The following is a 24398-nucleotide window of genomic DNA, read 5'->3' as shown; positions in this document are numbered from 1 at the left end:
ATCAACCCGTGCTCTGTTCTCTGATAAAGCACGCTCTTTCAGCCAATCAGAGCGCGCGTTATATGGAAACTTTGTTATAAAAGAACTTGAAGAAACCCCTGCCAAGATAAGAGACGTAGCTTCCGCGCTTGGAAATACCGGTCAACGCTATGTAATTGTCATGTAAGAAAGCACACAGTACGCACCTGCCGAATGACAAAATGTGAGTCAGTGTTTTTCTGCGGAGAGTTGAGTAGGCATCCAGATGAAAAACAGGAGTTTCAGGAGCAAAAAAGGGAAATAGCAGCATTAGAGACGGCCGCCGCGAAAATAAAACTGGATTTGAACTGGCTTTCTCCCGAGTAAAAATAGTTCTTTGAATAAACACGTAGAGGAAATTTTACTTGAAAAGTTTCCCCATCGATTTCCTATCATTCATTCTGACTAGGTGTAAAATACTAGGTGGAAGATTGTATTCAACAAGTCTGAAGGATGTAGCTTAGCTAGAAGACGCTCAGTTAATTTGTATAATTTTCCATGCATTTGTCTGTATTTTTTTTTTCCGCGAACCGCGTCCACCCAGCCAAATTTACAGACAAATGTATGGAAAATTAGAAAAATAAACTGAGCGTCTTCTAGCCAAGCTACATCCTTTAAACGTGGTGAATACAATTCTCTAGCTAGTATTTTAACGTTGCGATCCACAAATTGTGTAAAATTCAATTTTGGAAAAGTTATTTGCCATCGGATTCCCATAGAAACACTGTAATTTCTAATATGTAGTCTATTTAAGCTCGCAAATCTCACAGATATTTTTCATCGCGACCCATCGCAAACACCTGCAAGTTTACCGAAAGAGAGTGGTAGTTTAGATCGCAGATCAGATATTTATTTAACAGCGAATTCAGCGGAGGAGGAAAATAGCCTTAAATTTGCCCCCATCGCCTCCCGGAGGGGGCGGGGCGGGGGGGGGGGGTAAGTCCCTTATATGGGCTATGTAGGTATGTGCGGCCCCAAGGGGTATGGTTTTTCAGCCGTTTTGGTCATAAATAGGGTATCGATTTTAGCCATTTTGGTCATAAATAGGCTGTGGATTTTGCACTCTAGCCTTGATATGGGTATGTTTTTAAGAAGCCACTTTTTCATCATTATCGAAAAGAAAATCAACCACCCCTTCACAAATTATGTTTACAGTAATTTAACATTGGTCTGAACTAGGGAACTAATTGTTACGCAGGTCTGAAACAAGGTTTTGATTTAAGGGTCAGGTCATAAATAGGGTTTCAAATTTACGGTCGGGTCATAAGTAGGGTAAGGAATGTCGCAGATTTTGGTCATAAATAGGGTAAGGGTTTTGGGAAGCGGGCTGCACACCCCCGCCCAATTTTTCCGGGTGTACCCCCCCCCCCCCCTCACTCCCGGGCATCGCCTCCAGATTTCACCTACAGTTCCTGTTTGATAGATGGCAAACGAATATTTCTCATCGCGCCCGTCAATATCACTGGAAAACAATGAAGCCAACACTCCACGAAATCGCATTGGTAGTAACACGACCTAAACCATTACAACGAGATAGAAAAAGAGGTACACAAACGAAACCAGGGAAGGCGTTTTTATTTGTTTTCCACAATGAAAAATTTGAGTGAAGCTAAAAATGTGAAATTCGAAGCGAGTGGGGTACTTTGACACAACATTGTCATGATCAATACAAATGTTAACGCGAACCACATTCCGTTATCCCTGTGTGTTATCTTTTTGTTGAAGAAATTAAAAGTGTAAAACTGAATGCTTGGATTTATTTCTACGCAGATAGCCACTCAAAAGTTGATGGCATTAGTACATCGGCCAAAGCATCCAGCGTGATGAAGTCACATGAAAACCGGACTTTGAATGTTATAGAAGGTTATAGATAAATAATCAGGGCTGTGAGATATTATTAAACCCTCCACATGGGACCCAAAAAGATATCTGAATCAAGCAGACTACATAAATTATCTTTCTCGCTGTAGCACAGACGTTTGTGATATGAAGTGCGATCATGTTAGCAGACATTAAACTAAATCGGGCAGGAACATGTAGACCGGACTCGACTAAGCGGCGGAAATCGAGCCTACAGCAAAGAGTAAAAAAAACAAACCCAGAAAAAAAAATATTACCCTCGACCCTCGACATGGGACCCTCGACAAAAAGATAGACTCGAAAAAAATATATATTAACCTGGAACCTCAACCCTCGTCCCTCAATCCTCGACCCTCGACCCTCGACCCTCGACCCTTGACATGGGACCCTGGACCCTGGACCCTCGACAAAAAGATAGACTCTCGATCTACTATTTAAACCCAAAGAAAGAACCCAGGAGAATTTGTAACCGTAATGTCGACCGTAATCACTAATTAGCTTTAACCCTGACGTCATGTAATTTAAGACTGATCATAATCAGTTGTAGTTAATGACGCTGGTGTGACCGAAACGAGATTGGAAAGCCGTTTTAAAAACTCCTTGTCCCTTTCACTCATTAGTGATTCCAAACACTCCCGAATGGTATTTTAATTTCTCAAATCACTGTGTAACCGTGCTGTTTTTGCTGCTTTTCATCCCGCATCCCGTCCCTCAATTTCAAAACTATCCCGCATTTCCTGGTTGCACTGAACACATGCTGCTCAGGCGAAGATATGTTCATCCCGAATCCCCCTGTCCACATCCCGCCTGGATTTTCAGCTTATCTCGCATCCTGTCAAGCTGACGTTTTGACACTGCAGAAACTTCACAATACATCTGCCATGCTTGACGTATTATGATAATCAGTGTTTTCCCGAAACTGATCGAGAGCTCCTCAGGTGGTTTTCTTAGTGTCACTTTCCAAAGCATATTCCACCGTGGTTCATACAGCTCTAGCTAACTTTGTATCGTATAGTTTCTATCGTAACCAGTTAGAATAATACATAGCTCTATTATGAAAGCCACGACATTTAGACCATTATAAGTGACGGTTAATTGCAAGCTCAGTCCATCGTTTGCAGTTTTGGGCTCTGTCAGTTCTGATGTCTGTTACCATGGGAAAACGAGAGTTTGAAATCGACCAAATTGTACAAAGTACATTATACAGTAAAAACTGACAAAAATTTACGGCGTTCAATATTTTAAAGCAGATCGATGGCAAAAGTTGCTTTCATTAGTTGTCTTACAGTAATAGCCCACATATAAGAACCTGGGTTTTAAGAACCTGTTAGGCTAAAATTTTCATTTTAAGCCCCCTCCACATAAGAACCTATTAAGGCTAAAATTTTAAGTTAGGTTCTTATCAGTGGGGTTGCTGTAAAAGTGTATAGGTAGAAGCTGCTGAATTAAGATCATCATCTATTTAAAAGCAACTTGACATAACTTTTATTTCAAGCTTAAGTACCATGTTGTATGTCGATTGTGTTTGCCATTCAAATAATTCCCGAAGTATTTGCAAGTACTGTACTCTACTACAATATCAAGGAAAGCTTTCTGACCATCTCCAACTCTGTGAGAATCACAAAATATTAAATGTAAAATATCAAATTATGAATTTGGTGTCAACATGAGTTTCTTTGTTATGTTTTGTTAAGGACATATATTGTACCTGCACTGAACCGCCTAGAGGCATTGCTCTATGGTACAAATAAATGATTTATACAATGTACTGTATTATGAGATGATATTTATATTATATATAATATTTTCAGATGAAATTCATATGAGAATATAAGAACCTATTTTAAGAACCTTGGTAGCCTAAATTTGCTTTAAGTATCATTTATATAAGAACCAATTTAGGCTAAATTGAAAAATTCAGGTTCTTATACGTGGGCTATTACTGTATTTCTCTTCAGGGCAAGTCAGTGTGCCTATGAAAGGAACCAGCGTGGAATGTTAATTATATTAATCAGCAAACACAGAGTTTAATAGTAAACTTGAGTGGGTTCTAAGCTCGAGAAACTTTAAAAGAGCAATCAAAGATATTAAGATTTATATTGGAAGGCTTCGGAAGGAACACAAGCTTTCGATTTGCGATCATACACAGTGTATCAGTTACATAATCGGAACGTTTCTGTCGACATTCTTTAAGACAGAACTGAGTTAATAGCTATTGTGTTTTATGCACGGTTAAGAATAAAGAACTTTGTCTAGCTTAATAAATATTTCATCGATAATTAGCCATAGTAAAAAACCCAATATGCTTTGAAAGCTATTGGACTTTAACGTCATGCAGTATTTAACAAAGAATGGGGATCGAAAAATTGTAACTTACTTTCGAATGCTTGCATTTGATTGTTATGCACAACATTTGAAACTTTTTGTTTTAATTTAATTTGTGTTGACTTCCCATCAGACCTCCTATTGTCTTTTAAATAGATTCATGAGTGTATCAGAGAAAACTAAGATAACTTTGTGGCTACCCTTGGTAATGATGATACTGGCCTTGATTTGGTTTTTATTGTTGGTTTGCGTTTGTTGGGGCACCTATTTACTAAAACAACAGTACTGTTTCTTCTTTGTCTCTACTTTTGGAATAGGTGTATTGTTACAATCTAATTACCCTTTTAGTTCCCTAAATTTGTTGAGCATCTTGTATGTATGGTTAGAGCGCTCATTCCCATTAGTTTGGTCTCGATTTAATTTAGATAGGAAACCAAGCGCCATATGTGATTAATTTTCTTGTCTCGTCCTTGTTCAGGTAATGCGACTTCAAAACAAAACCTCTGACTGCCAAATTGAACTCTAAACAACAAAAATGAGAAGTTAGAGAAAAGATTTGTACGCGGCCTAAACCTTAACGGTGACTCCTGAGGGAAAAAAACGGAACAACAAAAAATTAAACGCTTACAAACGGAAACGGACTCACTTCGGGCGGCATGAATAACTCTGACGTCATGAACTAACTGTACTTTATGACGCTTGTGTGGCCCAATAGATAGGGTGTGATTGAGAAACCATTCAAAAACTCGCGTTCCGCGTTTTATCAGGGCTTCGAGATACTGGAAAACAATAGCAGGACTCAGCTAACGAACTCGTCCTTTCATCATTAATTTTTCGCGTTTGGATCAGCAATATTTGTACAGACGAGATACTAGTCCAAAGCAGGGTTACCCTACCGTTGGATTCTCTAGTAACCACTCATACACCTACCTCTACAATCGTGGAAAAAAGTCCTTGGGACACTTATGTAATTTAACCAATTGTATGTGTTTTACTACTGAAGTTTGAAAAATGCGCTGCTTCCGGCTTTTGAAAACACGTTACTGTTCCCCCTCCCCACCCAATAAAATGTTGAAAATCAGAAGACATTGTAGCCTGCGTAGCAAGCGTTTCCGTGGGGTTTGGAAGAAAGACCGAGGAAAGGGATTTTCGGTGTTTTGTCTGCGCGAAAAATGGGGCGAGAGCCAAAAAAAAAAAAAGAAAGAGGGGGGTGGGAGAGGGGAAGGAAGGAAACGCTTGCAGAAAAACCCCTATATTTTGAAAACCTCCGTTCGCCAGCGAACGAAGCTCGTGATTGGCTGGGCCAGTCCAATATATTGACATGTGTCGATCAAAGGTATCTTTTAAAATACCTTTGAGTGCCAGACAAAGGGAGAAGACGCGTTCGAAGCTTGTTTACAAAACGCTTTAACTTTTCTCGCTGAACGAGGATTTAGTCGTCAGCTTCGACAGTACGGTAGAAATCCTGTAGTGCAATGCCGACGCTTTGGTTTTTCGAAGCCTGCACATTATTGCAGAAGCAAGCGCGGCACAATTTGCAGCTGTTCCTTTAATTTTACCATCACTTTCTTGAATGCCACATACGCCAAGGACAAGATAATAAACCACGGGACAGAAGATTCGCACTACTGCGTGGGAAAACTTAGTGATTTCGTCTGGCCAAGGGGAAGATTATCTTTATTCAGATACTGGTCAAGATTATCGTTATTTTCCCTCTCAGATGTTTGAAGCCTCTCCTAGCCAAATTTCAAAGTTTTTCGAGAAGACCTTCCGTTGTTTGTTTTTGCTACAGGCGATAACACTCGAGCCCATTTGCGGATCTGTCGTTTCCCGCAAACGCTTCACTACTGGAGTCGCCTTTGTGGGAGTTGACTTGCTAATTTTACCTTGTATCGATTCCTGAACGAATTAATACAGTGATCCAAGATTTCGAACCTTGCGAACACAAGGATTACTACCGCGACTTGAACACTTCTCACATCTTAACTTTCTGGCAGATTTGTACTAAAACTTCATCCTTGCAGTTCTTCCTTGTAGACGGATTGAGTAGAAATATAGCTTGATTATAAATTACAAAATTTTATTCATCGAGATTTCTCCGTCCCACCGTGCGTTCGTTGTTTCAGACATATTTTGACAGGTTTTAAGTTTATTTTGGTTCAAAGTTCACTTCCGCCAAGGAAGGCCGAAGATTTTATTAGTTAATTTTATGACAGCCGATGACAGCACGAAATCTCAGTGTGCGTACTCAGGCATGAAAGGCCAAGTGGGCGGTTTTCAAAATCCACGGGTTTGTCTGCAAGTGTTTCCTTCCTTTCCCTCCCCCTCCCCCCTCTTTAACTCACTCCATTTTTCGCGCTTTAATTCTTTGCTCCCGAGCCCCACAGAAACGCTTGCTACGCAGGCTAAAGAAATTGAAGGTAGTAGTTTTCAACATTGTATGGGTAGGGGGTGGGGGGGGGAGGTAATTGAGGGGCAAGATTTAGGCAGGTGAAGTTGTATTCGCGTCTTGGGCAAGACTTTTTTATATGATGGTGGCTAAGAGGACGTACGACCGAATATTATTACTCTAAATAGCTAAAAGGCTTGATTTGTGTTATTTTTATTAGGGTACATAGACGAGAACGCCATGAATAACATATACGACATTTTACACGTCGTCGTTATTGGCTTGGTTGTTGCTACTTTCCTTCTCAACACTGGTCGTGCGCAAAAAGGCATTAAGGTCTGCAAGGAATGTTTGATCTTCCTAAATAACACAGGGCTAAAAACGGAAGGAGAAATTTTCAATTCCCTTCATATTGATATTTATGGAGCAATCTTCAGGGCGTACTGTCTTATTCCTGATCACACAGAAGCACTAATCTACGGCAGGAAACTTCTTACCATTTACCGCGAGTGTGGTAAAAAAGACAAGGAAGGAAATCTTATGGTAAAACTGGCCAACATATATCAAGAGCAGTATAAATACCTAGAAGCAAGAGAACTTTATGAGAAAGCGATTCCTATCACGAAAGAAATGAGAGACAAAAAGAATGAAGCATATATCGATGAAAAGATTGGCGTTATATCTTATCATCTCGGTGACTACGACAAAGCTAAAGTATATCTTAAGAAAGCCCTTGCCATCAAATTACAATTTGGTGACAAAAAGGGACAAGCCAGCTCGTACGGAAACTTAGGAATTGTGTTTAAATCTCGTGGTGAATATGACAAGGCTAAAGAACATCTTGAGAAAGCACTTGCCATCAAAATACAAATAGGTGACAAAGATGGAGAAGCCACCTCGTACGGAAACTTAGGAACTGTGTTTAAATCTCTTGGTGAATATGACAAGGCTAAAGAATATCTTGAGAAAGCACTTGCCATGAGAATACAAATTGGTGACAAAGAGGGAGAAGCAGCAGATTACGGAAACTTAGGAACTGTGTTTCAATCTCTTGGTGAATATGACAAGGCTAAAGAATATCTTGAGAAAGCACTTGCTATCGAAATACAAATCGGCGACAAAGATGGAGAAGCCACCTCGTACCGAAACTTAGGAATTGTGTTTAGATCTCTTGGTGAATATGACAAGGCTAAAGAATATCTTGAGAAAGCACTTGCCATCAAAATACAAATCGGTGACAAAGATGGAGAAGCCAGCTTGTACGGAAACTTAGGAACTGTGTTTAAATCTCTTGGTGAATATGACAAGGCTAAAGAATATCTTGAGAAAGCACTTGCCATCAAAATACAAATCGGTGACAAAGATGGAGAAGCCACCTCGTACGGAAACTTAGGAATCGTGTTTCAATCTCTTGGTGAATATGACAAGGCTAAAGAATATCTTGAGAAAGCACTTGCCATCAAAATACAAATCGGTGACAAAAGGGGAGAAGCCAACTCGTACGAAAACTTAGGAATCGTGTTTAAATCTCTTGGTGAATATGACAAGGCTAAAGAATATCTTGAGAAAGCACTTGCTATCAGAATACAAATCGGTGACAAAGATGGAGAGGCCAGCTCGTACGGAAGATTAGGAACTGTGTTTACATCTCTTGGTGAATATGACAAGGCTAAAGAATATCTTGAGAAGGCACTTGCCATGAGAATACAAATTGGTGACAAAGAGGGAGAAGCAGCAGATTACGGAAACTTAGGAACAGTGTTTCAATCTCTTGGTGAATATGACAAGGCTAAAGAATATCTTGAGAAAGCACTTGCTATCGAAATACAAATCGGCGACAAAGATGGAGAAGCCACTTCGTACCGAAACTTAGGAATTGTGTTTAGATCTCTTGGTGAATATGACAAGGCTAAAGAATATCTTAAGAAAGCACTTGCCATCAAAATACAAATCGGTGACAAAGATGGAGAAGCCAGCTTGTACGGAAACTTAGGAACCGTGTTTAAATTTCTTGGTGAATATGACAAGGCTAAAGAATATCTTGAGAAAGCACTTGCCATCAAAATACAAATCGGTGACAAAGATGGAGAAGCCACCTCGTACGGAAACTTAGGAATCGTGTTTCAATCTCTTGGTGAATATGACAAGGCTAAAGAATATCTTGAGAAAGCACTTGCCATCAAAATACAAATCGGTGACAAAAGGGGAGAAGCCAACTCATACGAAAACTTAGGAATCGTGTTTAAATCTCTTGGTAAATATGACAAGGCTAAAGAATATCTTGAGAAAGCACTTGCCATCAGAATACAAATCGGTGACAAAGATGGAGAGGCCAGCTCGTACGGAAGATTAGGAACTGTGTTTACATCTCTTGGCGAATATGACAAGGCTAAAGAATATCTTGAGAATGCACTTGCCATCAGAATACAAATCGGTGACAAAGGTGGAGAAGCAGCAGATTACGGAAACTTAGGAATCGTGTTTACATCTCTTGGTGAATATGACAAGGCTAAAGAATATCTTGAGAAAGCACTTGTTATCAGAATACAAATTGGTGACAAACAGGGAGAAGCAGCAGATTACGGAAACTTAGGAATCGTGTTTAAATCTCTTAGTGGATATGAGAAGGCTAAAGAATATCTTGAGAAAGCACTTGCCGTCAGAATACAAATTGGTGACAAAGAGGGAGAAGCCATCTCGTACGGAAACTTAGGAACTGTGTTTACATCTCTTGGTGAATATGACAAAGCTAAAGAATATCTTGAGAAAGCACTTGTTATCAGAATACAAATTGGTGACAAACATGGAGAAGCAGCAGATTACGGAACCTTAGGAATCGTGTTTAAATCTCTTGGTGAATATGAGAAGGCTAAAGAATATCTTGAGAAAGCCCTTGCCATCAGAATACAAATTGGTGACAAAGAGGGAGAAGGAGCAGATTACGGAAACTTAGGAATCGTGTTTACATCTCTTGGTGAATATGACAAAGCTAAAGAATATCTTGAGAAAGCACTTGTTATCAGAATACAAATTGGTGACAAACGGGGAGAAGCAGCAGATTACGGAAACTTAGGAATCGTGTTTAAATCTCTTGGTGAATATGAGAAGGCTAAAGAATATCTTGAGAAAGCACTTGCCATCAGAATACAAATTGGTGACAACGAGGGAGAAGCCATCTCGTACGGAAACTTAGGAACTGTGTTTACATCTCTTGGTGAATATGACAAAGCTAAAGAATATCTTGAGAAAGCACTTGCTATCAAAATGCAAATCGGTGACAAAGATGGAGAAGGAGCAGATTACGGAAACTTAGGAATCGTGTTTCAATCTCTTGGTGAATATGACAAGGCTAAGGAATATCTCGAGAAAGCACTTGCCATCAGATCACAAGTCGGTGACAAAAAGGGAGAAGCCAGCTCGTACGGAAACTTAGGAATTGTGTTTAAATCTCGTGGTGAATATGATAAGGCTAAAGAACATCTTGAGAAAGCACTTGCCATCAAAATACAAATAGGTGACAAAGATGGAGAAGCCACCTCGTACGGAAACCTAGGAACTGTGTTTAAATCTCTTGGTGAATATGACAAGGCCAAAGAATATCTTGAGAAAGCACTTGCCATGAGAATACAAATTGGTGACAAAGCGGGAGAAGCAGCAGATTACGGAAACTTAGGAACTGTGTTTCAATCTCTTGGTGAATATGACAAGGCTAAAGAATATCTTGAGAAAGCACTTGCCATCAGAAAACAAATCGGTGACAAAGATGGAGAAGCCACCTCGCACGGAAACTTAGGAGTTGTGTTTAGATCTCTTGGTGAATATGACAAGGCTAAAGAATATATTGAGAAAGCACTTGCCATCAAAATACAAATCGGTGACAAAAGTGGAGAAGCCAGCTCGTACGGAAAATTAGGAACTGTTTTTGAATCTCTTGGTGAACATGACAAGGCTAAAGAATATTTTGAAAAAGCACTTGCCATCACAATAGAAATCGGTGACAAAGAGGGAGAAGCAACAGTTTACGGAAGCTTAGCAGCATTTTATCAATCAGTTGGTAAATATGTCATGGCTGAAGATTATATTGAAAAGGCACTCTTAATTGCTGAAGAAATCAAGGACTTAGAGAGAGAGTTTAAAATTCTTTGTCTTCTTACTGTGGTGAAGTTATCTCAATACAAGATCCAGGAAGCGTTTGACTGTCTGTTGCTGAGTATGAAAAAAAGCGAATCTTTACGAAGTTTTCTAAGGGACAACGACGATTTTAAGGTATCGTCTTCAGACGTTCGCGATTTTACCTACCGGAATCTTAGTGCATTCTTTTGCTTTTCGCGAAATCCAAACCATGCACTTTATGTTTTAGAGCTGGCACGGGCTAGAGCATTGGCGGACTTGATGGCAACTCAGTATTCTGTTGAAAGCCACATCTCAGCTGATCCGCAATCCTGGATTGGTATTGAAAATATTATGAAAAACGAAAGCAACTCTTCTTGTCTGTACATTTCTTATCATGATTTTGATCTGATTTTCTGGGTTCTCAAGACAAGTGGAATCATTCATTTCCGAAGAATAACAGTAGATGAGAAACTAGTTGGTGCCGGACTAGTTGGCAAGTTACATGATTTCTTCGCTACAAGCTTTCGAAGATTTGGTATTTTACGCGAGGAAGATTGCGAAGATCGATCTTTAAATGACGTTCAGACCCTCGCAGCATTGAGACTTATAGAGGAAGAAGATGAAGAAAGTGGAAGCTCCGAATCGAGCTTTTCTGTGTACTACAGAATGTTAATCAGTCCGGTAGATGATCTACTTGAGGAGCCCGAGCTCATTGTTGTTCCTGATCGCTGCTTAAACCAAGTTCCATTTCCAGCGTTGACAGATGAAGGCGGGAGGTATTTATCAGAAAAATTCAGAATCCGCATTGTTCCTTCTTTGACGACTCTCAAGCTCATTCAGGACAGTCCTCCAGACTATCACAGTCAGACTGGTGCTCTAATAGTGGGGGATCCAGCTGTCGGTACTGTGCGTTACAAAGGAAAGAAAATGCCCGTCTCTAGGTTACCATGGGCAAGAAATGAAGCAGCCATGATTGGACGACTGCTAGGTGTTCAACCTTTGCTAGGAGAGAAGGCCACAAAGCAGGCGGTACTTGACAGGTTACATTCAGTGAGTCTGATACATTTTGCAGCCCATGGTAATGCTGACCGAGGAGAAATTGCCCTTTCTCCGGTACGCCCTTCTGACAGGACTCCAGAAGAAGAAGATTATCTTTTGAGGATGTCGGACATTGCACAAGTTGAATTGCGTGCTAAGCTGGTGGTACTTAGCTGCTGCCATAGTGCGTGTGGGAAGATTAGAACCGAAGGAGTCGTTGGGATCGCTCGAGCGTTCTTAGGATCTGGTGCACGGTCCGTTTTGGTGGCTCTATGGGCCATAAGTGACAAAGCAACAGAGCAGCTGATGTTTCAATTCTACGAGCATCTTGTTCGTGGTGAGAGTGCCAGTGAATCTCTTCACCAGGCCATGAAGTGGATGAGAGGTAACGGCTTTGACAGGGTTTCCGAGTGGGCACCATTTATGCTGATTGGAGATAACGTGACATTTGACTTTGGAAAATAAGAGTAAGTTTCCTTAAAGAGGTACTATGACGAAAATCGCATCTTTCCTATTTAAACCATTTTAAAACATAGACAAGTAGTCTGTATGAAAAGAAAAACTCTGTTTACTATATTTAATTATCTCTTATCGTTCTAGAGGTATTCAAGTTTTTAAAATAGATGCTCCACATTATGAGCATAAGATTCTGTTACCATGGCAACATAATGGGTTTCAGACCTCCCCGATATTAAAGACCTTTCTGGCCATCTGTAGCGTTCTACATTGATATTTGCCAATGATACCTGATTTGCATGATCCAGCAAGCATATAAATATGTTAGGTCGAGTTCATAGCCTTGTTTAATATTTGTTGAGCTGTAAATCATTAAAATATTGAAATCAGGTTGAAGATTACTTGGAAAGAGTGGGTTGCTTTGGGAACCAAAATTTTTATAGCCTTAGGTGTGTTGCATGTAGGAATAATAGCCTACCAAGTTTCAATGGTTTCTGCCGCAAATTGACCGAGATAGTTCTATTTATATACTTGATGTAGTATTTGGTTGAGTGTAAGACGTCTCAGCCCTCTCATTTGCATATTTTACGCAATTTTCAAACATATCTCCGAAACCAATGCAGATATTTGCAAACGGTCAACGGATTTTTTAACCTCTCGTAGAATTCTATTTTATTAGAGAGTGTGCAGTATAAGTGTTTAAGCGTAATCTAGGTGATGCTCTGCTTAAAATATAATGTCGTTAAAAGTGATTTGTTGGCATTTTTTCAATTATACCTTTGAGCTATAAAAACGCACGAAAGCTCATAATACTATTGGAGGTGCACTCTGAATGCCCTTGTAGGCAAAGACATTGCGAAATTTTTCCTGCACTGAGGCAGATACTTGAGTATGCTAAAAATCTACACAGAGCTACCACTAATAACATGTCACGTTATTTTGCTAAAGCTGGTCCATTGCGTACTCCTCTCGAGCAAAACAAAATCTGCTTTCTTAAAGTGCTCCTAACCCCAAATTTTTTTTTCGCTAAAGCGAATGTACTTGTTATTTGAAATAGTTCTGCGAAAAAATTTTTGGATTCCGTGAAATCCTCGATTTTCTGTGCCCCGACGAAATCTCGAAAATAGCTCCAAAACATCGCCATTTTGTTTCACGACCGAGTTTGAGGAGAATGGGTCCAGCGGCTCTTGTGACGTCTACCCAGGAAGGTTCGATATCTCACGTCCTCTCATTTTCTTCAGGATTGTGCAATACACATTCCAAAAGTGCGCAGAAACGCCTTCCAGAGGTGCTATCGGCTGTTGCAGTAATATCCCAGGTTTAAAGAAAGATATACTGTACAATTTACTGACGATGATCGGCTAATGGTACAATAAAGACGTAAACGACGGTTGATTTTGTCGAACCGAAACAAGCGAACTGAATCTGTGAGAACCATTAAAGAATTCCCACTGGAATTTGTTCCGCAGACTTTCGAACGCTATTTTCATAAATTTTCTGCTTAAAGCTAACAAGAAATTTTTAGAAATACTACCGAAAATTTATATCTTACAATCCCGCAGTATTTATAACATAACCGGCAAAGTTGTGTGATCCGATCATGATCAAGAAGCGTATTAACTGATATGTAAATAGGTCGCAACTGTACGCCGCTAACCAGCACTTATTTCTCTTTCGAATTAGATAAAAGTAGAAAATTAATCTTTTAGAATTACATCATAACAAAATTGTTAGACTCACAGAGTTTTTCGAAGGTTTGGAAATCAGCAGTGCGACAGAGATTCTGTGCAATAGTGTCGTAAATATGACCGCGGAACATTATCTGCGGACCGCTTAGGGAACACATCCTTTTCGCTTATCCGACGAATTTCACTGCAAACTTTGAGAACAATTTACATTGGTTATTTGGAGTTACGACTTAAAACGTGTGACAATGTGAAATCGGTAATTGTATGAAATGTTTCCTTCCACCTTGTTCTCGCAGCTTCAAAAATACAGGTTCAAACAGTACGTTTTGCAATGGATCGAAGCCAATGTTTTGGAGGTCGTCAAGTCTCGAAAACTGCAACGCGTGCGTCGCTCTTATAAACATGAAGCATTCAACAGAAAGTAAAACACAAACTGGATTTAACAGGAAAATCATACCTTGACAAAATACATTCTCGCTAAGGACAAATGTAAACGGGCTATAAACACGAGTGGGAAACTTATGTTTAGTTGACGAAATTACCATCCAAAGCAGTCCTTGAGTTTTCTTTCCTGCTTTTCGTTTGCCTGCTCCTCCACTTCGTATCTAGCTTTCCATTCCTAATATACAAGCAACTCGTCGGCAAAGAAGTCTTCCCCTTCTTCGCTTGAAATATTGTAAATTGTTCTCAAAGCTCTAAGCAGTGAGTTCACAGTTGTCGAACGTGCTCGATCGAAGTTTATTTTGGTGTCTTCCAAATCGAAACTTAACTCTGACTCCAGTGACGAAACAAAATGATTCTGAGACAAAGCTTGGACGTTTTAGCCCCAAAATACATCGGAACGATTAGTTTTGTTTTCCATTTTCTCCAGCAAATACAGAGAGCTGACAGAGGCGCCATTCTGTTTGGTTCCTGGGTAGACGTCATCAGGAACCGTCGCCCAAGACTTCCTAAAACGCGGTAGTGAAATACTTCAAGCGCAACTTTGAAAGGGCATAGAAAATCGAGGACTCAACCAAATTCAAAAATTTCTTCGCCCAAATGCTTCAAATAAAGCCTAGATTCGTTTTAGCGAAAAAAAAATTTGGGGTTAGGTGCACTTTAAAGAAAGAAGATATTTCATACCTTGGTTATATTGAGAAGACCTTTGATCTGTCTTATATGAAGAAGTAAATCGTTTTATTTGGCGAGCATATCTCAGTCAGAGATACAATCATTCTTTACGTTTCTACTTTTGGAGGCTTGCTTTGCACCAGCGTCATACCCAGGGTCTGACATTGAAATTCAAGATGCCGCCCAGCTTTTCCCTGAATATATGCACAGTTTGAATTAAAGAGACGATTTAATTTTTGCCAGGAGTAACTCCGCGACAAGACTGGTTAATGAGAAACGAACGTAGTAGTAGATGATCAGTGAGTAGTCAGTAGTCAGACGCAAGTACTCAAGATATAGTTTCTCCTCAGGAGGGTTACCCCTCCCCCTCCTATTCTTTACTGGTTATGTCAAAAACTCAGGCCCCCCAGATGTCGAGTTTGCTCGTGCTCTTTAAGTCCCAATGTATCCCAGGTAGGGGTGGTGTCTGCAAGCCCCTTGCCTTCAAAGCAACTTGTTCTCTACCCAGGGTCACCCAAGATTTCTCATGTAAACGGTTCTCTGCTATTCAGAAACTACCAAACAATGTTTTTCCATATACAAAGGCTCTGAGTTTACCTAGGACCATCTCTTAATGATTTACGCGGCAAAAGCATGGCAGTAGAAGCTAGAGTAAGCTTAAAATATACTATATTTCATTATAATTATCGCAAACTTCCTCGCGCCGGTTGATCATGTAAATGACAGTTGATGATAGCTAGAGAAACCAATTATTTTTCTCGAAGTATCATTGACTAAGATGCACCGTGCGACCAGAGCACAGAGCTTTGACTTCAGTTTTTAGTGTTTAAGTAGCTTCAAGTGAAAGTTCAGGTTCTCACAATTGTTTCAATTACAATAATTAGTCGTATTAAATAACAAACAAACAGAAAAACAAACAAAACAAAAAGAAGTCTGTAGTGGTCAAGGAAGCAGACGCTTTCGAGTTGGCAACCAAACCAGTGAAATCGGTTAAGTAGTAAGTTAGTCGACTAGGTGATAAGGAATAGCTTAATAAATAATACGCAACTAAATAGAGGTGTAAATAAAGTAGCTAATGCGAGTGTTTTCAGTGTTCATGTCTCGCTAGCAAATACAGGCGTTGTACAGAGGTCCTTTGAACTGATTAAAAGATGTGCATTTAATATCAATTGAATTTTTTTCTAGATTTACGAGGCATTTTCTCTTTTTATTGTTGTTCTTTAATTTTGGCTTTTACCGACGGTCAAATCAGAAAAGTTCAGGGCAATGAAAGAGACTTTCAGCAAAGCGAAAGTAAGACCTTGATAAGTTTTAATCATAACTTGATGTTTTAGGACTCGAAACCAGATGACAAATAACTAGTTCACTCCTTTAGAGGCTCTGGAGGGGATCATAGAAAGGAGGGCACGTCATGCACCGCGCGCCTTCCATTTATCCCTACCCAGGCTTCCAAAGCGCGCTTCGAGGTAAATACATCAGTAACCGCTGAGAAGAAGAAACATTCACTGGTGTATTTTTTGCTAGTCCCATATTCAACTTCTTGGCCGCGCTTGTAAATAGCCAACTAGTGTGCCTCCTGTCAGTTTGGATTCCCCATGTTACTTCATTAACAATTACTGAGTTTAGGCAATTCTTTGAAAAGCCATTACATGTTGCAACACTTCTTACTTCTATTTCTCTGGACAATTCATTGAATCAAAAAGCAAGGATTAACTGTTTGGTTCCATGATGTCGTGGTTTTGTCACGATAGAAATGATGAAGAATGTCATCTCTTAAATCATGCAAACTACATTTATTATTATTCCATTCATTTCTTCTTCCTTTCCATTCGCCGAAAGCCCACCACGTGACCTGCAAATTACTGCCTACAAATAATGGTCTGCTCATGTGTAATACCGTCTAAATGTGTTTTGCTGCAAAAAATATTTTACTTATGCGTAATTGTAACCGGGCTCTCGGGTGAAAAACTGGCAGATCGCTTCCGTGAGCTGCCAGAAATTGACTTAAATATGAGAACAAACTTGGCGATCGAATGATAAAGCAATAATGTAGCCATCTCCGAATTAACTTTAGCCTCTTTCTTAAAGCGAGTGTTGATGCCCATCCTTTCATATGAAAATGAGATTTCATTCACATGCAAAGTAAACTCATTTTCATATGACTGGTTGTAAACCAGGCCTCGTTTTGATAAAGAGGCTAAACTTGGTTATCGCAAATTATGATCCATCAAATGTTTTTGCTGTCGCACAATTCCTCCAAATGCTTCAGCTGAAATGAAACTACACACGTCATTTTATTGAGCACGGCCGTGCGTACATAAAGATTTTGTTTATGATGGCTCAATAGGAATTAGGTAGGACTGTTATAACAACGCTTACTTTCAAGTTCGAATCAGGGTCTGCGAGCATGCGAGCAGTGCGTTTAGTTTTGCGAGCACTTTAGAAACTACAAATGGCGAATGCAACGAGCACTTCGTAAAAATTTTGCGCTAGCCGGAATCTCTCCTTTATTAGAAGGAAACGTTTTGCACCAAGTAATCTAACACGCATTTCGAGTTGCGGATTCCATGATCGGCAAACCGGTTTCAAGCTGATTGACTGAAAAAGATTCAACGCAATGAAAATTCATTCGGAGGCTTCTAGGGTCTAGCCAATGGCAGCTATACAGATCTTACAAGCTCTGAGGGTGGATTAGTAATAGTAATATTCCTTATGTCCTCATGTCTCTAAGTTACTTTCTACTTTTGCGGGTGCCTTTCGTTAAAAATTCTTACGCGCGTGGACGTCAGTTATGGTAATAGGACTGAGTGGAGTCTAACTCGGTCTGTTATCATAAGAGTGATAACAAAATCGGACGACCGTGCAGCGGGAGTCGGATTTGTTCATCGCGTTTATGATTACCGACCGAATTGGACAACACGATGTCTTATTACCAATTAATCATAAAAATTACAATTTCCCAGAATAGAAGAATAGCCAAGATATTAAAGAAAGGGAAAATTTGCATTAAAATACCTACAATGGAGATGTAACATTCTAAGGTCACCGCACCTTCTACCGGTAATTAGGCGCCAAAAACATAAAAGCAAGCGCGCGCACCCACGCACGCACGTAACTACAACTTTGAATGTGATTGGCTTATTGAACTGTTAAATAACAAACTGTCTAATAACAAACGGTCCGATAACAACTTGGCAAGTAAATTAGTGGAAAATAGGAATTGTTTAAACCAATCACAATCGAGGAAATTGTAATTTTTATGATTAAACGAGGAAGCATGTTTCCAGAATGAATGTTTCCAGACGCATTCATATCACGCGCATGTCTTCCCAACGTTTCCCACTTTCACAAAACTAGAAACATTGTTTCCAGCGTCAATTTTGGTTCCAAGATGCAAATTATGCTTCCGCTACACGACAGAGAATCTGAACAAGAATCCGAGCATGCGAACAGCTGTAAAACATTTTCGAACACGAGCAAGGAGCACTCATCTAGTTTTTGCGAGCAATTCGAGCAAAGGCTAAATTTTGCAAGTACTTTTAAACTGAATGGGACCAATTAATACCCCTACTAAAAAATCGCAATTTGCTATATTTTTTTATTTCGTATATCGCCATTAATTTTAAAAGCGTGGGTATCCTGCTTGCGCAGCGCATATCATGCTTTGACGAAGAAGTTTCACTTCGTATCCCGCCTCGAAATTAAGCTCATCCAGAATTCAACCAAAAACCTACGTAATATGTCATCCCTTTCCTCGAAATTTTGTGGCTCAATATGAAATCCTGTTAAAATTGACAAGAGGAAGAATAGCTTTGATCAAATCGTAAAAACCACTTGATGTAGTGACTGACACGTATAATAAATTCACGATCTTCCGTGTATGTGAGATGAGCCACTTTGGAAACGATCTCACAGTCTTGTCCCTAGTAACCGTCCCGCAAAGGACTGCGAGATCAGACGTTTCTAAAGCGAATTGTCATTTAACACTTTGAAATTTAAAAGCTTGATTAACAAAAGTATGCATTGGTCAAGGCGAAATTATTCCAAGCGTGCTTTTTTTAAAATTCTGTGAATACAGAAAAAAAATCTCTTTTGTTGTTTCCGCTTGTGACGTCAGATACCCAAGACTATTCCACTGTTCCACTTTACTGAAGATAAAGCTACCACACCCGTCTGTCCAGTTGATATGCAGCCTAACCTGAACCCATCGAGTGGAGCTCAAAGCTACCAAAGTGCTGGCGCAGATTGCACACGAAGTGCAAAATACAACCTTTCATTTTTCCTGGGAAATTTAGGTCGCAGATTCTCTGAATGGAGCGTCAACGCTGATGAGGCGAGGCCTGGACACCATACACAGGTTAGCGTTTTACTAGACTTAGTTTATTAAATAATTTTCTACCAAGGCAATTAAGTATTACCCTTTATACCATACCAAAGAAAATACAGCCAATCAGAATACAGGAAAGCCTTTGTATATTCGACAGTATTACATCCAACCTTTCCATCGTGCGCTGCGTTTTATGTGGTATTGATTGCGCTGGCCACTGTATTTTCTATGGCATTGTATAAAATAGTTATGCAACGCTCTCTCGTGGTATACCATGGAATATCGATATATCCCACGTGTCTCATTTTTTTTTTTGGTATTCACAGTCGCCTAAAGACACGTGTGTATATCGAGAAAATGCAATTGACTCGTGGGATATTCCACGGTGTACCATTCAAAAGTGTTACATAAGTAGTTGTATCTTGCAGATTCACTGTGGGAAGCAGATTACATTTTATATATCTGAAATTTCTTGCCACCTCAGTACATTTAAGAGGCACAAGAATTCAACGGCAGAGTTATCTACAACAACCACCTACTTTTTATTATAACATTTTATGTAATACATCAAACACGAGAGACGGTGTTTCATCGGGATATCCAAACACCGAGAATAGAGTTGAAAATACGACGCACAGCGTAGTATTTTTGACGAAATTCGAGGTGTTTGGATAGCCGATGAAACACTGTCTAGAGAGTTTGATATATCTTCTAAATCGAAACGAAAACTAAGGAGTAAACAGACAAGTAAAATCATCAAAATCTATGCTAACTAAGACCGGGTATCCAAACCTACCTCACGGTTTTTATTTTCCTTGTTTTAACTTGATGAATTATTAATGAGTTTGAGAAGTAACATTATAAGTTCCTATATCGAAAGGGTTATTTTATTTTTAAAATTTAACGGCAGTTACACACAGTCAACGAGTCGCAGTAGTGTAACTCACTGTTCACTCACCAAAAGAGGTTGAAAGCGGTTTAATTGTTCGCGGATGTGCAACACACCTCAACTACTGTTCGCTAAATAACAATTAGATTTTCGCTCTCAATTTCTATGAGGTGATCGTTGATGAAGCCAAAAAGTTGCGAAGCTTATTGGTTCTTTTAGTGAGGTCAACTCGCTAATAAAACCCAACAGCCCGCAGGTTAACGTTTCTCGTAACGAAAGGAAAACTATTCCAAAACTTTTTGACTGAAAAATATATAGAGCGGTTTTCATTTGAGTATCGAAAGCCATTCGCATTTGGTTTGGTTGCGCATAACTGTGACGCTAAGCAATGGACTTAAAAAACACGTGCCATTTTGTCATCTAATCAGAAGTAACCAATCATTACTCGCTTCCACACGTTTTCCCGCGCTTTGCATTGGCTACATGTATTGCTTTGAGTTCTGATTGGTTTACTGGATTGTCTGTGAAATTTTTAATTGGCCAGAATGATTACTTCAGTTTTGCTATGAAAACTGCTCTACAACAATGAGCAACACCCAGTTATCGAAACACATGAGGAAATTTGGGAGAACGAGAAATGCTGTGGAAACACAAGCCCCTATAACTCGATAGAAACTCGGAGAGCATGTTTTATATTTCTTTTTGAAAACACCGCGACAAAAAAATCATTCATTTTGATCATCAAAATGTAGATTCTCTTTGCTCGCGCTATCATTACATCAACAAGGCTCGTGCTAGTTCTGTGTTCCTGTCAAGTTATTGTACTAAACCTGCCTGGATTTGGTGATCAACGAAACTGTTCCTCGTCGATTCCTTGCTCATAGAAAACTCGTTCTCATAGTTATTCCTAACGTTCAAGGTAACACAGAACATTTCCGTGACAACTGCGGCGGTGTGATTAGTTGGCTTGACAGCGTCACCTATTACACGGCGTTTACAGAAGATTGGGCTCTATATGCTGACAATCCGCTCATAGCTGAAGATACAGACACTTACAAGTATGAACCCATGCAGAAGTTTGGAATGCTGAAGTGGCAGGTAAGGAGAGAGTGCGCCAATCAAAGCTATTGTTTACTCATTTTTCATCTATTGAAGAAGGGCTAATTCTGAAGCATTTTGGAAACAACCTACTCTTTGCCATTTAAAAGGGCTCTCAGGCTCAAATTTTAGTTTATCATTTTAGAGTAACACATCATTAACTTTTAGGTCGGTTCTACTGGTTCTTTATTGGTTACTCATCTTGCTACATGTTGCATGTGTGTCATGTTACGTTACGCTACTTTACGCTATGCTATATTACGTTACGTTATGTTTTGTTACGTTACGTTACATAATGATTGTAAGAGTAGTTTTCCGCCGTCATCAAAAATTTACTGAAGATCATCCATCAAATTGTACCAGCTTGTTGTATCAAACGCGAACACGCAACGAAACTGCTAAGATTGTTTAACAATATAAGAATATATCTGGATAGCTTTCTACAGAAAGAGGCAACTTATGTGGTTATGCAAAGTGACGCCATATATCATGCCTCGTGAACTCAATGGCAGATGTTTTTATGTTTTAATTCCCTTAATTATTGTTTTGTTTTATTGCAACACCATCACTCTTAAAGAAGCTACGTCACGTTTTGCGCATCCTGAAACGCTTAGCTTAAATTTTTCAAGTTCGTCGTTTGTAATCCATGTCAATCTTCTCCATCCTTAACGGTCCTTGTTTCTTTATAGTTTATTATTATCCCTCTAGTGTTTTTCCATCTTAGTCAACTACTACTTTCAGGTTCCCTTCAATTTAAAAGTAATTTCGTACGTGGCCAAAATAACTTAAACTACTGTCACTGAGCTCCTTTAAGAACGTAATTGTGGTGGCAGTTATCTCTTATTTTGTTCCAAAAACGACTGTTTTCCTTGTAGTTATCTCCACTCTTGTTAATGTAGGTATGGCGAGCTCTTCGATTGATCTTGGACACTGGTTTGCACTATTTTTGTTTCACAAGAGACACGGCCCTGGATTACTTTAGTAAATACGCGTGGGACGATACAGACCTTGCCCAGAAGGAGGTGAGAAAATAGCTCTAAGTCTATACTGACAGCAACAAATTTCCACTTTTCTATCAAGTGAGCATTACACTTGAACCCCTGATATTCATTTGTAGCCCGCGAGAGTTAAAAAAAAATGGCCCAGCAATTCACAATTCTTTACTAAAAGTACAATCAACGACTCGCAGCGAGAAGTGAAGGAGAAGGGGTTATATTTCTTGTGGTTTTATGCTCGGGAGAAACTCTATATATCAGGGACGGCGGAGCTGGGAGGGGGCACAGGGGGGTTAACTCCCCCTATTTCCAAGCAAAAAATACATAAAATGATAATTTTACAAATATCTCCAGACACCCTACAAGTTAGCGCAGAGCTTGTAAGCCATCCCCCCCCCCCCCCGGCCCAATTCAAAATACGTTCCGCCATCTCTGTATATCTACGTGAATACTGATTTAAGATCGCAGTTAATTATCCCTAAGATAGTTTCGTTTCTTCATACTAAACACTTTCCACAGACCAAACAGTTTCTACAAAACAGCAATAAACAATAAATATTTCAACTAGACATGACGTAAGGCTGATCAACGGATTACTGAGAAGTTGAACAAAAATACCAGATCCAGTACCTCTCGACATAGCTGAGTATGTTGCATTATTCTAATTAGCTGGACGTTAAGATAGGTCAGAACGTATTGACCCAGCAGGGAGCTTGATTAAGAATAAGTTCAAATCCCAGTGGAGCCTAAATTAATCTGCCAGGATGTCTGAAATCATTTCATTTCTCACTAAAATCAATTCATTCAGTTTACTTTGGTTTATATGTTGTCCTCTTCACATCTGTTGTTAAGCAATTTTTGAACATATTCGAGCAATGTTCTTTTATACCCTCGTCAGGTGACTTGGTAGCAGAGCGACCCCGGACAAGCGACCGCTTACACGATTGGTCAGCTAGAGATAAAGAAATCCAGAAGCTATTCTAAGGGAACTCTGGGCAAAGATTTCAGTCTAAGAGACTTTCACTATCAGGTGCGTTTGCTCTTACTTGCACTCTCTTTTTGAGACTTTTCAAAGGAAGAGAGAGGGATAAACAGATCAGAAAGCTTGTTTGCCGGTCAACTAAGTTCATGTCATAGATGTGCAACATACACTGTAGCTACGAATGGGGTCCAAAACGGAGAAAATAGGGAAAGAGTGCTGGGGTACGGAGATGGGTCGTAGGGCGTAATTTCAATGTAGTGTAAAGATGTGTGGAGCTCATTTATACAACAAAAACACTCACTGCAATCCTATGTATCAAGCCTTGTGAGGCAAACGAAATCCAAGGCCCGGAGTGTTTGAATAGAGGAAAATCTTAGCAGAAGAGGCGGCAATGTTATTAGTTTTAATTTTGGAGCTAAATTCACTGTTCATGTTCTTTAGGTTCTTGCCCAGGGATCCTCGCCACATGCTTACTTATCCGATCACGTGACAAAGTATGTGGCTTGCGTCAACGATAAAGCAAAAGAAGGTTGTGACGTCATCCTGAATCCACCAAAGAAAACCGAGGCAAAGAAAAGAACCAGTGAAGTCCGCTGGCAAAAACCACCGAAACCCATTGTACACTACATATGAAGCTTTGTTGATAACGCTGGTATCGCTAAGACAGTACATTCTTTTGTTTAAATGTGAATTCAGCTGAGCTAAGGTTACATTCAGCAGAACGTAATGAACATCACTGATTGATTGATTGATTGATTGATTGATTGATTGCTGGATTGCTTGATTAATTGATCGATCGATCGATCGATTGATTGATTGTTTGATTGATTGATTGATTGATTGATTGGTTCGTTGGTTGGTTGGTTGGTTGGTTGATTGATTGATTAGTTGGTTGGTTGGTTGGTTGGTTGGTTGATTGATTGATTGATTGGTTGGTTGGTTGGTTGATTGATTGATTGATTGATACACTGATTACACGGGTTATCTAAGTAACAACAGCAATTGCTGCAACCTGTGTGGCCATTAAATTTTTTGCCCGAAATAAGAGACCTCGCCCATCCATTAAGAAGAAAGGACGAATTTTTTTAGACTTTTAAATGTACATTA

General features: G+C 39.6%; 2 protein-coding genes and 1 pseudogene across 2 annotated transcripts in view; all 3 read left to right on the top strand.

Annotated features, from left to right (window-relative positions):
- LOC145500278 (uncharacterized) overlaps nucleotides 1–15060 on the top strand; it is a 154164-nt gene extending 139104 nt beyond the window's left edge. Inside the window, exons 6-7 of the mRNA XM_081479803.1 lie at nucleotides 7179–12189; nucleotides 14988–15060. Of these exons, the coding sequence (XP_081335929.1) occupies nucleotides 7179–12189; nucleotides 14988–15060 (5084 nt within the window). The remainder of the gene's footprint in view (nucleotides 1–7178; nucleotides 12190–14987) is intronic.
- Nucleotides 1–15671, top strand: part of LOC145482149 (uncharacterized) — a 181214-nt gene extending 165543 nt beyond the window's left edge. Inside the window, exon 3 of the mRNA XM_081460762.1 lies at nucleotides 15602–15671. The gene's annotated coding sequence lies outside the window, so the exon portion shown is untranslated. The remainder of the gene's footprint in view (nucleotides 1–15601) is intronic.
- LOC145500189 (uncharacterized) lies at nucleotides 15634–23924 on the top strand (annotated as a pseudogene).
- The last annotated feature ends 474 nt before the right edge of the window (nucleotides 23925–24398 follow it).

This window comes from Orbicella franksi, chromosome 1, assembly GCF_964199315.1.
Source record: "Orbicella franksi chromosome 1, jaOrbFran1.1, whole genome shotgun sequence".
NCBI classification, from domain to species: Eukaryota; Metazoa; Cnidaria; class Anthozoa; order Scleractinia; family Merulinidae; genus Orbicella; species Orbicella franksi.
The sequence above is the reverse complement of the archived record's forward strand: the minus strand, read 5'-3'. Positions and strand labels throughout refer to the sequence as shown.